The 17337-nt window shown below is 39.4% G+C and overlaps 1 protein-coding gene across 1 annotated transcript in view; it reads right to left on the reverse strand.

Annotated features, from left to right (window-relative positions):
* Positions 1 to 935: 935 nt before the first annotated feature.
* atp6v1ba (ATPase, H+ transporting, lysosomal, V1 subunit B, member a) overlaps positions 936 to 17337 on the reverse strand; it is a 42062-nt gene continuing 25660 nt past the window's right edge. Inside the window, exons 7-14 of the mRNA XM_022194336.2 lie at positions 14801 to 14902; positions 13235 to 13332; positions 12868 to 12991; positions 8220 to 8370; positions 7546 to 7628; positions 5970 to 6074; positions 5697 to 5826; positions 936 to 2183 (exon numbers count right to left, since the gene is read on the reverse strand). Of these exons, the coding sequence (XP_022050028.1) occupies positions 2041 to 2183; positions 5697 to 5826; positions 5970 to 6074; positions 7546 to 7628; positions 8220 to 8370; positions 12868 to 12991; positions 13235 to 13332; positions 14801 to 14902 (936 nt within the window). The 3' untranslated portion in view covers positions 936 to 2040. The remainder of the gene's footprint in view (positions 2184 to 5696; positions 5827 to 5969; positions 6075 to 7545; positions 7629 to 8219; positions 8371 to 12867; positions 12992 to 13234; positions 13333 to 14800; positions 14903 to 17337) is intronic.

Genomic DNA, 17337 nt, shown 5'->3' on the forward strand with positions numbered 1-17337 from the left:
GGAATTAACCTGACATGTTCAAGTACTGAGGTTAGAGAGTTATAATGTGAATTTTCCAAAGAAAATAAAATGCTACAGATTAAAACCCTACAAAAATTGTACAACATACAAATTCACCTGACTATAACAAATGTCACCGTTATGATCCACCAGTATCACCAACTATGAAGAGGATCCTAATTTAGAATTAGAGGCCAGGCAAAAAAAAAAAAAAAATGCATGAGAACCCAACAAATCCAAGAATTCCCTGGATTCTCTATAAGGTTCATTCCAGAATTGAAGTGCATTTTAAGTCCCAATCATCAAATTTCAAATAATCCATGTACAAATTACTAAAACATGCAGTTGTGTAAATTTGCTTGTCCTGAGACCAAATCTAAAAAAAAAAAAAAAAAAAAAAAAAAAAAAAAAAAATTAGGAGAAAAGAATGTTTGAAAATATATTTTTAAAAATATATAAGTCTGGATTACCATTAAAATGCCATTGCCATTACAAGTCCATCCATTCATTATCTATACACCACTTAATCCTCATTAGGGCCTCACTGGAGCCTATCTCAGCTGACTTAGGGTGAAAGCAGAAGACACTCATAGAAACAAAAAACAATCACACTCACATTCACACCTACAGACAATTCCGAATCACCAATTAACCTGAGCATGTTTTTGGACTGTGAGAGGAAGCTGGACTACTTGGAGAAAACCCACGCATGAACAAGGAGAACATGCAAACTCTATGCAGAAAGATCCTAGGCCCTGGCTGGGATGCAAGTTGGAGATCTTCTAGCTGCAAAGCGACTGTGATAACCACCGATTCACTGTGCATTGATTACAAAATCAATTTACAGAAACATTTTTAACAAATAAAGAAATAAAATCTGCCATGCTAAATTTCACAGACAAAATGAAAGTTGGAATTAAAAGCAGAACAGCAGGTCTTTCTCATATAATTTATTAATTCATGAACACATACTCACAAAACCATTCTGGTTGCAACACAAACAATTAGTTTCTTCAGACAGATGGGAATGTATAATATACTCTTATATAGTTGTCTTTTCATAACACAAATCAAACGACAAAACACAAATAATGTAAACGTCCACTGTGTTGTGAGCAGGGAGAGGAGGCAAGAGGGCCTCAAAGAGAGAAGATAGATTCAATGTATTGGGAAAAACATTCAGTAAACTTCTGATCTCTGCTTGTAGCTCAGGTTTGTGTGTCTACCGAGGATGCTTTTGTTTTGTCATGAGAAAATGTGAAACCCCTGAAAAACATACAGCCTGTTAATAAACAATACCAAGCCAGTGATAAAGATAAGAGAACATTTGACAACAAACCCTCAGCAAATACCATAATAGTGATGTGTATGAAGCTGTAAGTTTGTATCTTTTAGTTCAGGAAATAATTAAGTAGAGTCAATATCTCTGACAATCTCAATAAAAGTCGAAACCTACTAAGCTTTACTGAACTAGCGCTGACTGCAGAGCTATTGTATTTAGAGTATTTGGTATTTTGACAACCCTCTATTCATATAAATCTTTCTTCAGTGGAAAGCGTCTTGTTTTAATGGGGGGGATACTACATAGTATTTTTTTTTTTTTAAAAAAGAAGAAGAAGAAAAAGAGGGAGATCCAGCAGTAAAACAACCCAATAAATAAGGACTGATCTAAAATTTTAACGATATGTTTGCTTTGTTGCAATCAAGGGTAGATATTACAATCACAGACACTTTCCATACACGACGTCTGGGCACAAATACACTACAGTACATCTACACAAGAGAGATTACTGCCCTGTTCTCATTCAGGGTAGGGGAGAAGTGGGGTGGTGGTGTAGGGCTTGGTTGATTCATGGAAAGGAGACAAACTGGAGGTAATAACAGTGGAGAAAGAAGACATGAGGGTCGGGATGGCTGAAGACTCGATAACACTGGTCTCCGAGCCGCTGCAAGTGCAAGGGCTGCAGGTTGAGGTGAAAGGAAGGAATAAAGGGGGAATGGGAGGGTGGCGGGCAACAATCAGAGCATCCTAAAAGTGCCTCAGTGACGAGCAGCAGACTCCCTGGGATAAAACTCAGCCAGTGTGCTCTGAGGAATCCTCTTGAGCATCTCCTTGGGGAAGATTCGCAGCAGCTGCCAGCCGATATCCAAGGTTTCATATACCGTCCTGTTGTCGTATGGGCCTGAGGGAGAAAGAGAGGCAACAGTGGTGCTGGTTAGCATCCAAACATCCCATATTGTCTGCTGTACATCACACCGTGAACAAGAAAAGCACTCAGAGAGCACAGTCTTCAGTCGTTGTGTCATTTCCGACGGCTGAAATCTTGAAAGAAATCACAGCATTATAGAATGTGGCCGTTTAACATAGATGTACAAACAAACAAAATGACATTACGCTGAGCACAGGCGTGTTATGCATGTGGACGTTATGCATGGAAACCGAATCATGTGACCTAAAAATTTAACAGGCAGTGGGAATTAATGGGACTCACAAATACATCCACAGTTTGATCAAGTGTTCATTGTATTGTTTTCGACAGATAAGTCCCAGTAAGTCCGCAGTGGTGGATTTGTAGCAGGATCACGATCATGTGATCATCAGCAGGCAGCTGACGTCGTGTTCACTTGTTGTCATAGTTACAGTGACACTGTGCTGCTATCTCGCAATGATGCAAAAATCTTTAACAAATCCATGGATCCAGACTATAAGCCACATCACTGCCAAAATCTCATCACTTCGTCCTTGTGTCATTTCTGAACTTCCCTGAAAATTTCATCCAAATCCGTTAGTCCGTTTGTGAATAATGTTGCTAACAGACAAACAGACGGACAAACGTACACCAATCATCCCACCACTCCACCGCATTCGTTGGCGGAGTAATAAAGTTGGAACGAGGCGCGAAGAAATTTAGGAAATGAGTCGAGCTGGAGTTAAATGAATCTCTGCTGCATCTTTTCTGCTTTTTAAAACGTTCATAGCAGGTTTAGTGTAGTATAACTGACACACCCAACCACACACTGTTTAATGTAGTTCTGTTTTAGCAAGTACTTTGTCAAGTATTTAAAAATGAAGCAGCTTTGGGAGATCTGTAATTCATATTTCATTACTTATATACACTTCCATCTTACAGAAAGAGTGTGGGATTCAAGTCCTAAAAAAAAACCCTTAACAGATACCTCATTAATAAATGAAGGAATCCGTGTATGGGTCTGCCTGATCCTTCACTTTTCTTGATAACCGCTCTACTCCGATTCACACTTAGTGGGTGTCTTCCTAGGTTTCCTGCTATAACACCTTAAATTTAAAGTCGTTTAAATGAACTTCATATTCTGGCTAAAAGTTGACATGGCACCTGTAATTTACAGAAATACAGGTTAATGAATGAGCTTTAAAAGTTGGTACCACTTCCAATCTGTAGAAGCTAAGCTAATCACACCCCAACACCAGCCCCATACCTGACACACATTTAACAGCAGCTTATTAAAATCAACTAAAATGCATCTTCAGTCCTTGCAAACGCTGTGGTGCTAATGTCCTGATACTAGTTTGCAGTAGTCTCACAAAATCACTTTAAGTGGGTGAAATTAAACCCAACAAAGATCTTTTAGCACCTTAATTCCCAAATTAATTTCTTAATCTATGATTTGAGGTCTGGTTTGTTCCTGCTGTGGACCCAGTTTTGTTTCCAGTAGAAGTTGTACTGAAACAGACATGCCCACCACAGAGAAAACTTTGCAAAATGTCTAAATAGGTAATAGTTTAGTTTATATATACGATTTTCTAAATGCTGAAAATTCCCTCTATGTATGATGATGATGTTACCATTGCTTTAATGATGAGAGAAGTCATGTCTTATATTTATTTTAGAATTTATCCACACACACAATAATGTCACTACTGCCAATGTCCTGCTGTGAGGCTGAAAATTAAAAATGACATGATAGAAAAATATTTGTACTTAATAAATAGATCAGACTTTGACAGTAACATAAAAATATCAAGACGTCTGTGATGGAGTTTAAGACTCAACCTGAGGACGGCCACTATCTATCAAATTTTTACTTGCAGCTGAAAAACTGTTTGATCCTGATCAAACCTGTCTCCGTACTGGAGATCATTTATAAATGCATGCAATTATCAAAATTATTGCTGTTCCATGGTCAAAAATGCTTACAGCGGTCTCTGGAGTTCATTTATAGCATTTGTATTTAATAATGTCAGAGGAAAGACTCCCCCAAACAAGTGGCAGCAACAGACGAAGCTTCACTTCTTGTTAATGTTTTGTGAAAAGCAGAATTACATTTATTATAAATGAGTCTTCATCACAGCGAAGTCAGATTTTTATGACTATTTCAGTTTGTAATAGAAGTGAAATTGTAGGGCAAAGTGAGTGAGGGAAAACTCACAAAGTAGTTTGTGTTTTCAGCAACCAGAGGCTCGCAAACTGTCTTTTGTGCGCTCTGATGTTAATGGATCAAAACGCTGGTACTGAAATGTGGAAAATGTCTGGCGCTTAGACTTTGTCCAGTGTGCCAAGAAGACCGGTCTAATTTAGATTTTTTTCATGAAGGAGATGAAGATTAATTAGGGACCGATTTTCATGATGAACACGTTTTAAGAGTTCCTCTTATTTGGTGCAAGATTTGTTTAGGCAGCATAAGAGCATGAGGCAGAGCTTGAAAGAGGGTGTCTCACATCAAAAGCACGAGCGATGGGAACACTTAGAAGCCCAGTGAAACATCAGATCTTTGTAAGTTGCGACTTTTTACAGCTGCGATTGCATTTAGACCGTACCTATTTAACCTAAAGATAATGTATTTTAGTGAATATTTGAACTATGAAGACCAAGAATTGTCTTAACACAATGGAAAAAAGTGGGCATTCCATCACAGCACAACAGCAATAACTTCATTAATTATCCATCAATAACAGCGAGGCAGGATCGATCAGGATTTAATGGAAAATATTACTGAGTACTCGTATAACACATCATGTCAGCCAAGTAAGCTAACACACAGAGTCACATTCCATAAGCTGTACTTAAATCCCTTTTTATACAGCAGCCATCCTCAGGTTGAGTCCTGAGCACCATAACAGCTGTCATGCTGTCATGTTACTGCTGAATTCTGAGCTGTATAAACTACAGCTTTTTTCGGTCACAACATGACATTTACAGTAGTGTCATTACTGTGTGTGTGGATTCTTCCCACAACTAAATCTAAAAAATAAATATAAACAATAAGTAGATATCAAGTTGCATAAATTATCATTAAGCAGTAATTTTCAACATTTACTTTATATTAGTTAAAGATGTTGTCATGTACACAGTGATCAGTTTTTAGGTAGTTATTTAGAGTTGTTTATTTGGGATTATCTTGTTGTATTATGGCACTTTATTAGTGAACCTTTCCCACTCAAACTCAGTGCTGTACCTCTTTAGCTGGTCTGCATAAAGGGTCTTTAATGTCTAGACAGTGCTTCTTATTTTAAATTCTGATTTTTGCATTTAAAATACTATATTAACGCTGAATTTCTTTGTGCCTTAAAATGTAAACCTTTTATGCACCCTTGGCCACCACGAAACCACAAAGACTCCCACATTACAAATCTCAATTTAACCCCTCGTGTAGACATACAACCCTTAAATCCAGTACATAAAATAGCATGCGGCCTGTTCTTTTTCAGTTCTTCTTACCTTGAGCAATGAAGTTTTTCTCAAACTTCTGGAGGAACTCAAGGTAGAGCAGGTCGTCAGAGGTGAGGGCTTCTTCTCCCACCACAGCTTTCATGGCCTGGACATCCTTACCAATGGCATAACAAGCATACTGGAGACAAAGGGACATATTCACATTACTAATGATAACAGAAGGTCATCAAGCATCACTTCCCTCGACATATACCTTTAGTCAGACAATATGGTCAGGATAGTTATGGTATTGTTTTGCTGCAATTGGTAAGATATTCTTACCAGCTGGTTGGACACATCAGCATGGTCCTTCCTGGTCATCCCCTCACCAATGGCAGACTTCATCAGACGGGACAGTGAGGGTAACACATTGATAGGTGGGTAGATCTGAAAGGCAAAGTAGAAGACTGTGTGATTGCATGAATTGTTTATTTAAAAAAATAAATCTATCTGAAGCGAACTGTCTAAGGCCTGCTTAGATATTTACCTTGTCATAAATCTGTGGACTGATAAGACAGTATCTCCCTACAGCTTCTTTTCAGACTCCACTAGTATGAGCAAGAGCAGTGTTGGACAAACTACTTGGAACGTGATAAACTAACAGTTATTTTAAATTAAATAAAGCTTCTTTTACATCATTTGATCACTTTCATGAACTGTTGCATTTTCCTTGTGTATGTTAATTGGGTGGACAAGCACTACCCACTATAAGCTCAATAATACACAAAGTTAAACTGTCGTCTTTATAATATTGTCCACAAAAACTGAAAATGAGTGAACTTTATAAAAGCAGAATTCATTGCAGAGCTGTCTTTCTGTATTGGATTGCATTAGACTACACTATTACAATTTACCAAATTTCAAGAAAGTCATGGAAAGAAAAGCAGATTTGTTAATGACAGGAATCAGTTTGTTGAGGCAGAACAACTGACAGTGTTAGCTGTTAGTCAGGCGCCTATAAACTGCTGCAGATAAAGAGGACCTTCATTCATGGAATGTAGAAAGTATGAGGAGAAAAATGGCAAATGTTTCATGCTTTACTGCAAACTTTCTCTTTTATTTTGAAAGCACTTCAGTGAAAAGTATTTCTGAAAGCATTTGAGACGATAAATAACTTGTGCAGCAGCTGAATCTGTCCTCCTTTTAGGTCAGCGACAGCTAGTTTAGATGTTTGAGGACAGTTTTAAACACACCAGATTGCAGCTGGAAACACACCACAACTGGCCCAGCATGTCACATGCGGTGTGTTTCCAGCTGCGATCCGGTGTGTTTACCTGGAGTGGGCCGCAGCTCATTTGCATAAAGTATACTGGACTTCTACTTTATGCAAATTCGATGCAGCGTGTGGAGATCCCACGCATCGTCAAACTGTCCTCAAACATCTAAACTAGCCACCGCTGACCTAAAAGGAGGACAGATTCAGCTGCTGCACACCTTATTTCTCGCCTCACATGCTTTCAGAAATACTTTTTGCTTAAGTGTTTTTGAAATAAAAGAGAAAGTTCGGGGCCGAGTCGCTGTGTTTATGCAACATGCCTGCCAGACCGTCAAGCTGAAACCGCTGTTGCTCGAGTGCGGTCATGTGAGAATGTTGTGGTCTGCTAGTGACCGCCCCCCATTTGTGTGATTTTCAGATGCGGTGCGTTGCCGTGCGGGAAAATTGCATCTAGTGGACACGCGGCTATGCTATTCAGGTGCGTCCGATACACATTTGTACTCTTGCACATGACACACTGAAAGAGAGATCTGACACATGCTAACTATCTGAACATGATATATAGCTAAATATCAAAATTGTTTCTCCAGAATCAGAGTCCACCTTTCAAGCAAGTGACTTTAAAAAAAGACTGATGGATACCTGTCTGTTGTGCAGCTGCCTGTCAACGTAGACCTGCCCCTCTGTGATGTATCCAGTCAGATCAGGAATTGGATGAGTGATGTCTGTTGAATGCAAAAATGTATTTTATTACAGTTTATCTTCAAAATTATAATCTGCAGTATCTGTTACATGTACACAGTACACTATGACTAACATAAACCCTAGAAGTAAGGCTTTTTTTGGGTTCAAATGGAAATGCTATTCAAATCACTCACTGACTTTTACGCACTAAAACAATGTCACACATAGGACACAAGCAGAGAGAATGTCTGATAACTTCCCATTTATAGACCTTTACTCTAAATCAAGAGCCCAAGAGCCCTTAGGAACACCAGCAGTGTTTATTAAAAGCCGACACAATCACCTCCCTGTGATGCTGTGATGGGGGACTCCTGTTCAACTAGATAGGAGTAGGCTCTTCATACGTGTCACTATGGTAACTGCGGGCATCAATAATGTCTCCTCATTATGTTTCAGATACCTAATCCAGTAATTCAAACAATTACTTGCGTATTAACACATCAATATCCAACAGTTATACACAAGTAGAAAAACAACTACTATGCATCCCCGACAAGGTTTTGAGTTGTGAAGATGTCATTTCGTCAGACTTAAGGACAGAAAGCTGTTGGGTGTTTTGCAGCTGCTCTCACCATCGTTGGGCATGGTGAGGATGGGGATCTGGGTGATGGAGCCGTTTCTGCCCTCCACTCGACCAGCACGTTCGTAGATGGTGGCCAGATCAGTGTACATGTAGCCAGGAAAGCCTCGGCGACCGGGCACTTCTTCTCGTGCAGCAGAGACCTAAAGGTGAGGGGTGGAGTGGCGGACGATGAGTCGTAGGAAAAGTGAGCCGCAGGACATCATACTGTGAACATGAATTTCCTTTTTTTTTTCCTCTCATTTTCATTTAGTTTATGAAGACGCTAAAGTTGCATTAAAAACTTTGGGTTACTTGAGAGCGGCAGAACAAGCTGAAAACATCAGGGAGGACTTCATCACCTCCAAGTTTAATACCCACCCCTTTAAAACAGCTTCTCAAAATGAGGATGGTGAAAAAACAAACAAACAAGCCACTGCAAAAGGAGGCTAAAAAGCTGCATAGAGTTAAACGGAAGTGTTAGTGAACACTGACGGCTTGCTAAATTCTTCCAGCAAATGTCCAATACAGCTTAGCAACATGACAAAGCAGTGTGTGTGGGACTCTTGTAGGAGTGATACTTGGTATACAAAGAGTCCAAAGAGGGAAGGGGTGTGGGGTATGGGGGGTGGTGTGTCATGAGAACTGTCACTTTGGTACCAGGTTGATGCCAAAATTCTGACAACACAACAACGCTTGTTTATCTACGGTCCCTAAGATACTGTAGGGGCCATGCCTAGTGGAGATACATTACAGATGCAACAACAGGTCTGCTGTGATTTGTTGAATGTCGCATGAGAAGATATTTCACATAGAAGGAATTCTGTCAGAGTATTTTAGACAAAAAGGAAACACCTCAGATCCAACCAGCTCAAAGACAGACATCCAGATCTTTTAGCAGGATACAAAACAAGGGTCTCAGTTGTTACTTTATACTAACCACATGACGCCATAATGTTAGAATCACAAAATGTTACTGTTACAGACAGCAAAATGTAGCAGCTGCATCATTGTAGCAATGCCCATACATAATTGTCACAAAGGCTTACAATATCTCATTTAAGGTGATGCTCATAAAGTTAGCAGACCATTGTTTTTACCAGTCTGTAAAACATTGCATGTACGTACCATGGCATAGGCTGTCTAGCATTCTTTTTATGTTTATTCAATTATTTTAGTTTGTGTTAAAAGACAATTATTTCATTGATGTTTTTGGTATCCAATTTTGTATCGAGTCAAACAAGTCAGACAAAATCAGAAATACAGGACAAAAAATATTGAATGCATTTAACAGTGCCTCTTCCTCATTCTAGAAATCCTTCCTCCTGTAAAGGTAAAACCCTGCAGTTTTAAAATCACAAAAAATGCTACTTTGTCATGAATGTACTGAACTGGGATTCTACATTGCAATAAAATAACTTTTTTATCTTCTACATGGAACAACTGGCAAAGATGCTACCTTTTTAGCCTCACGTTTTAAGCAATATATGATGTATGGTAGACTTACTGCATAATTACATTTAGTCAGCCACAGGACAGCTTTCAATACTTTCACCCTGTAAGTGTCTATTACGTATATAGCGATCAGGCAAAACATTATGACCACTTGCCTAACTTTGTGTTTTTCCCTCTTATGTGGTCAAAAATGCTCTGAACCATTGTGCCTGGACAAGAGGACCTCTCAGGGTGTCCTATGGGGTCTGGCACCACGACATTGGCAGTGGATCCTTTGGGTACTCTGGGTTGTGTAGTGGGGCGTCTGGGAATCAAACTAGTTCCACCGCATCCTGTTGATGCTTGATCAGAATGGGCTCTTGGAGGTTTGGAGGTCAAATCAACGTAATGTTGGAGTTTATCGGTGGTGTGCTAGAACAGCAGTATCTAAGAGGTGTCTATGTGTTAGCCCCACAAGTGACACATTTCACTCATTTATCTTTTGTTTGACAAAAATAATGATGAGTGTTCCTTTATCTCCCTGAAGTCTAGATCTTTTCCAACAGACGGTTGGGCTCAAAAGAGTTTCAGGATGAAAAATGATTCACTTTAAGAAATAAATTTATCTTAAGTGACACCTGATGTCACCCCAGCTGGTACAGATAGTCCTCTACCTTGAGTTTGGTTCTGTTTGAAGTTCCTTCCGTCTAAAAGCAACTTTTTCCTTACAGCTATTGTAAAGTGCCGCTCAGGGGGAAATTGTTGCATTTCCCTTTTAAATACTGTAAGGTCTTGTAGAGCGACCTATGACTTATGTTGATTCAGCAATATATAATGAATGGAATGAAACTGAATTAAACTGTGCCTTTTGCTGTACACTTCCTCGTAAACACACACAAAAAAAATCTTTTAAAAACCTTTACTTAGTCAAGTGATGCTACTGCCTTCACTATTCTTCAGAGGAGGCAAACAGCTGGTTGGAAATGTTGCCAATCTGTTTTCAGACCCTCTAAAAAAATGACCAAAAGCAAATCCTTGTTCCACAAGTCAAGTGAAGTCAGGGGCAAGCAGGAGAGAAAATGCATCCTTGGATTCAAAGGTTGACAGGCATTCTACACACTTGTGAACAGCAGATTCAATGCAAAATTCAACCTTCGCGTGTGTGAATGGGGACAGAAGTTAAATGTTAATGTCCTGAGTCTTTGTATGGGCTGAATTACCCATCAAGTTGCCCGAATCTTAGCTGACTATTGGTGAAGCCGTACATGTGCCAAGGTTATGGACAGCAGATTCAAGAAGAAAAAAAATACACATGCACCATTTAAAAACCTGCATTGTGCAGCCAGCATATTGAGACAGCAAACTGTACAACATAAAAGGATTATTACAGAGACACAAAAGAGAGAGTGGAGAGGGCCTGGCTCCTCGCCACAAGGAGAAAGGAGGGCAGTGGGTGGGAGGGGGGAGGACAATTTCCTTTTAAAGCCAAGCAGACAATAATGAAGTTAAGGTATTTCCTAGAGGAATGAAGGACACATTATCCTCCCTTTCAGCACGGAGCTCATGTCTTTACTGACTCCATCACCTTTGCACTAATGCCACAGACATTTTACACTGGTGTGTTATATTGACACACTGCTGCATAGTTTGGTACTTGTACTGTAGCTTATGTGTTCAGAGAGGAGTCAGTATGTACTATAGCCTATTAAAACCACGTGGTAATTGTGATTACTTTAAAATATCAACAGTCACAGTAAGGCAGGTAACATTTAGTGGGGTCCAAAAGTGTGAAACCTCACAATCTGTCATAAACCTTTAGATTTTGAAACATTTATAAACACATGAAATGCTTATGAGTAACATGAAAAATACTGCAATTCTGATTTACTTGTAGGTCATCAGTCAAATTGAAAAGATTATTGGCAATCGCCATAGAAACTCCTACGTTCCAAAGATCGGATTTAGTTGAGCTGCATCTTGCCACTGAAGCAGCATTTAGATGGCATGATGGCTTTTAAAACTAAATCAACCTGCAGCCATTGTTTAACTGTTAGAAATATGTCTGGACCTCAGGTTTGAGCAGAACATTGTTCATTCAGTAGTACTGGGATATTGGGAAACATAACATCAGAACTGCCTCAGTAGTGAAAGTAGAACTGAGCAACATAGCTGAAAAATGTATCACATAAAATGTTTATTTTAAGCTGATCTCAATAATGGTTGATAATTGATAATGGCCTATTTTAATAAAGACCAGGAGAGATAAGGTTTAATTGGATTTGAGCCATCTTACTTTGAACCACTTAAGTCTACTTGTAAGGTAAACTGGTTATGTTCTTAATGTTATCTCAACAACCTAAAACAAAAATGTGGAATGCTCTCACCTTGATACACATTAAATAAAGAAAGCTGGTAAAATCCTAAGGCGCCGTGGGGGCACCCACACTGCACAGACGTTAAGACTGAGACTGGCAGCCTTGGACCAGGTATAACCAGATGGGGACCCTGCACCAGCTTTACACACAACCCAATGTCAAGTCCATTAGGCCTCGGAGTAAGATGCCAGGAATGCATTGCTGAGGTGGATGTGGTGGGGGGCACGGGGTTGTGGATGTTCTTAAACTGCCAAGTCTGTCTCAAAGGCAACCAACAGTCTCTCCCAACCACCGCCTCCAGCAGAGGAGGTCTGTGGGTGCAGACTGGGCGACAAAAGGCCCAGGTAGTGCCTTTGGAGACCTGCAGGGCTGCCACTGGCAGAGTGACAGAGGGCGAAGGAGCTCCATTATGAAGGGATATGATAGGCTGTTATGAACCAGGGAGGGAGCTCACTTGGGGTTTGTTCAGCCAAAGGAATGTTTTTGTTTTGTGCTTTCATGGTGGTTTGCATCTAATACATGTGAAACTATTAAAACAATTTTCTTATTGTTACTGATGAAGGTCATGGGGCAATATTGCAATTTTGTTTAATCACCCACCCAAGTCAAATTGTTGTTCATAGCAAAGACGGACTTTCTCAGTGTCAAATATGGCTTTTTCTAATGGGGCAGTGCATTACACCAACATGCTTTGTGTTAACTGGACCAGTAGTATACAAACCAGGATCAGGTGGACTTGCTCTTTATAAACTCAGCCTTTTCTAGCCAAAAACATGAGGGATGTTAAGATGGTGCATGTGAAATTGAGCAGTAAAACCAACATGTCTTAGACAGATGAGCTGGTAGTCGCACCTCTCTCAGAGCCTCAGCGTAGGAGCTCATGTCAGTGAGGATGACCAGCACGTGCTTCTCACACTGGTAGGCCAGGTACTCTGCTGTAGTCAGTGCCAGGCGGGGAGTAATGATACGCTCAATGCTGATTGGTCACAAAAAGAAAAAAAGTCATCTTATAGTGCAGAAAAAAATGGAGATGTGTGTTAACATAACTACAGATGCTAGCTCTTTCCTAGTTGTTAGTCACTTTAGTCATCAGTTAAAAATACACAGCCTGCATAAAATGTTATTTTGACTCAAAAACTATGTGAATCATCCAAAAGTTTGGAACAGCAGATACAGTTACAGTTACCACTTGTTGAGATCTTTTCTGAATGAATCTTACGTGGGGTCGTTGGCCAGGTTCAGGAAGAGGCAGACGTTGTCCATGGAGCCATTTTCCTCAAAGTCAGACTTGAAGAAGCGGGCAGTTTCCATGTTGACCTAAGACACAATGGACAAAAGTTCTTGAGCCATTTTGACTAAATCTTCATTAATCATAAGCCCTGTAAAGACACTATATAAGGAACATTACTCCTGGCTTAGTTAATACTGATGATTAGGAGATGTTCTGAAAACAAGAAAAGTATGTTATTGTAGCTGGACTGCAACAAAAGTGAGTGACTGGAGTACATCTGGATCTGTACGTACCAGAGTGCACAACAACCATTAACTCCTTAGAACTTATTTGGGTTATTTTTAATGCCATTAACTTTGTTAACTTGTTAAAAAAAATGTAGGCTAAAAAAGGAAATCATTTGATTTTGTCTGATGGAGTGACACCAGTGTTAAAGTAACAGCTTCAGGATGTCAGCGTCTGATATATAAACTGGTTGTGGCCTAATTTAGACATTTAAAGAAAGATTGTGGTGCACAGAGGGAGCACTGTCTTTGCTGAAAGATGTGTTTTCTGGTCTCTCACATCTTGAATCATTGTCGGATTTTAAATTTAGCCTGAAATAATGACCACCCAGAGTATGAATGACACTCACCACCTCTTCTTCTGGGAAATCACTAAATACATTTCCTCATCAGTTTCATCATAAGGTAGAGAATTCTGCTGCCTGCGATAAAACCCTCATTTATTCTTTTTTGCACACTCAGAGCTTAGCTGGATACATGTGCAATTTCATTCATGCAACAGGATTTTTATCTTTTGTGAAATTGTTTACAGAAAATCGATAAAATATTTGATGTAACAAGGTGGGTGAAGTAAAGCAGAAAATCCGCTCACTGGAAAAGTTGTCGAATATTTGGATTTTTTTTTCCATAAAATCTGTGTACAGATTTAACTGATTTTTAAAATGCTGGCCACCCAACAGACTGATTGATGGTTTTGAGTGCTCTGCAGTGTTTCACAAAACATGAAGGCATTGTGTTACAACTTTCCACACTTTAATTCATTCATTGCTTTTACGGTGTATGCCATGTTCCTTTTTTAATGCATATCCACAAGGTGACTTTAATAAATCCCTATTAATGCTTTTTAGCCACAATAAGATGTAACCTGGAGGAGTGGAAGAGGGAAGGATTAACATTTAGCAAGTGAAGCAAATGTTTATGTGAGTGTGTGTGGTGGAGGTCAAGTCATCACAATCGGGGCATTACAGAAGATGGGAGGAGCAGTTAAGGAACAGAGAACTTGATACTGCGAGGCTGACAGTGTTAAAGGGCCTGCTGAATTAGGAACCTGTCTACATCGCTGGGGGATATGCTCAGAGGTGCAGAAGTAACAAGAGGGACTTAAAGGTTAAATCACCTGGTGAATAAAGGACAGAAAGCAGAGCGGGAGGAAAGGGGGACAGGGTGTCACATCAGGGTTAAGAGGGGGATTAAAGCCACAGATGGGGTGGGGGGCGCCGGGGTTGGGCCGGCGGATTGAAAAGCTGAATGCTGCAGTTTGTCTGCTTACCCCCATGGCCGCAAAGACAATGGCAAAGTTCTCAGCACTGTAGTCCATCACATCCTTGGATTTCTGCACCAGGCCGGCCTGGCGACAGATCTGGGCGGCAATCTGAAAGCACAGAGCAGATTTTAGACAATCAGGAGTTCTCCGTGGCGACAGACAATATCTAAAAACTTCTCCATAATTAGGACGTGTATTAGTCAGAGAACTAGGGGGAACATTTACTCAATTTAAATTTAATTTGGTACTTAATGTTCTACGTAACTAAAAGGTTTAATAGAGATCATAATAAAAGTTTATTGGCAGAGAAGACTGAACCACTATAACTTTTATTAAGGTAACAAAATACTGCTAAATACCGAAGTGTTCAGGCCTAACTTGGACATTCTCCTGCCACTGGTCTTTCTGAATCATAAGAACACAGTCTATTCATCATGGCTGTAGAGTGGTCTCCTTCCACATTTAATAATCATGTTGGTCTCATTTGTCTTTTCTGCCTTGAAACCGCGGTGTACCGATGGCAGTCACAAAAACACAGGTTCATACTTGCAGTGTTTCATGCACAATAAACATACAGAATCAATCCTGTCAACTAGTATGGGACTTTCTGTATCATTTCTTGTTCCTCAGAATCTTCTAGAGGTTCAATACTTATGGTTGAATTACACCAATATTACAGATCACCACTGTGTAGCATAGTTTCATAGTGGTCTTTGGAAACCAGTCACAGATTTTCCTTTTTTTAAAAACTCTTATCAATTGAAACAGTTACAATGGAGCAGAAGCATTTGATGAGGATATATGACCCTGAATACACTAAATTTGGATTCAGACTGGGATGCTGAGCTGAATTGAATGTATTCAAATCCAATTAAATGAGGTGCTAAAATCATAAAAGCTACTGAGCAGCTTGAACACAAAGCATCCGGTATGTGTTGAGAAGCTAAAAGAACATTTTCTTAAGGAAAAGGGATGCACATCAGACCCAACAGGAAGTCGGTACATTAAGAAATTAGTCAAAAGCAACTTTTAAAACCATCTACATGGCTGCTGCTAATGTAGCTAGAAGCAAAAAAATTTAACAATCACTAAAACTTATTTTTACCAACACTTCGGATATGTACCAAGTTACTAGGGAAGGCAGCTGCAACAAAAACCACTCTTCTACAACACCATGAGCACAGAAATTGTCGACATGAGTGATGACATTAAATGTAGAAATAAGGCCAGTTCGTGTTTTACAGTATAGCTCGACAGGTCTACTGACTTCTCATTGGAACAACAGAAGATTATGGAGTGTGATGGCTTGATGATGACTTCTGAATGGAAATACTACACTAATATTTGCAGAGACAATCCTTAAATGACAGGAGTACATTGTGGGGTTGTTCACAGGTATTTTTGAACAGTGTGTGTGCTTCATTGCTTTTCTGAATTAAGAAAAGCAGTGCAGACATTTGTGCTAAAGCAGCACACCTCCTCTTCCTTTTACAGCAGATACACTGAAAATAGCTTAATATATCAATGCAAAGCACAAACAGTAGTGTTTTGGCTTCAGGCAGTTTAAGGGCCATAAGAAAAAACTTGATTCTTTGCAACACACGAGTGAAGCAGGGACAGTTTTGCTAAATGAAAAAGTGAAACTCTGGAAGCCTCTCCTTCTGTCACCATATCTAGTTCTATGGCCTTGCTTTTGATTTGTCACAAGAGGACCACGACGCAAATCTTTGGATTTTGGTACCTTTCTTTGTGGGTGCTGCTTCAGAAGATATGGCTCTTACCTTGTGACAGAAAATGACTGATGGAACTGTCAGTACTTTGAAGCTTCACATCACAGAAATTGGGCCTGAGCAATTATTTGATTTCAAACTAAAATCAGAATTTGAACTGGCAAACCCCAAAGGCTGTAATTTAAAACCTATACAATTAGCAGTTTGTCTGACCCAGAGTTTAAACTGATGTGCCAGTGGTTTCACAAAGTCATGGTTTTGATGTCATTTTGTGATAATGCTCAATTGCGATTTAAATTTATAATAACGTTGAACAGAAGCATGAATATTAAAAAAATATATACAGTAAATCAAGCTGATATATGTCCCAATCTGTCAAAAAATAAAAACATAAAATTTGCAATAAGATTTTATTTAAACTGTTGAGTTTGAATTGATTTTCCTGTGTTCTGGCTGCCAGTTAATATCCCTCTGTCAAAACAGGCAATTGAATATTTTTTTGCTTTTCATTAAAAACCTGTTAATGCGAGTCAGCGATTTCTGTTGTAACATCACAAAATCAAAGACGAAAGACAAACTGATAAAACTCTACTCTGCCTTGCCGCCCCTCATGCACCCCACCGTCGTTTTGTCAGCATCTTACTGAAGCTGAGCACAACATTTATTTTGGTAATTAGAGCTGAACACAACACATTTAGAGCCCAGTTTATTTTAACTAATTTTTGTGTGATGTTGGAATTTTTTTCTCATTTATTTAGGAAGGTGATTCTTAGACATTCTTTTAACAAATGAAAGTGAGCCTTCAGCTGCACA

The sequence above is a fragment of the Acanthochromis polyacanthus genome, chromosome 15 (assembly GCF_021347895.1).
Source record: "Acanthochromis polyacanthus isolate Apoly-LR-REF ecotype Palm Island chromosome 15, KAUST_Apoly_ChrSc, whole genome shotgun sequence".
Lineage (NCBI taxonomy): Eukaryota > Metazoa > Chordata > Actinopteri > Pomacentridae > Acanthochromis > Acanthochromis polyacanthus.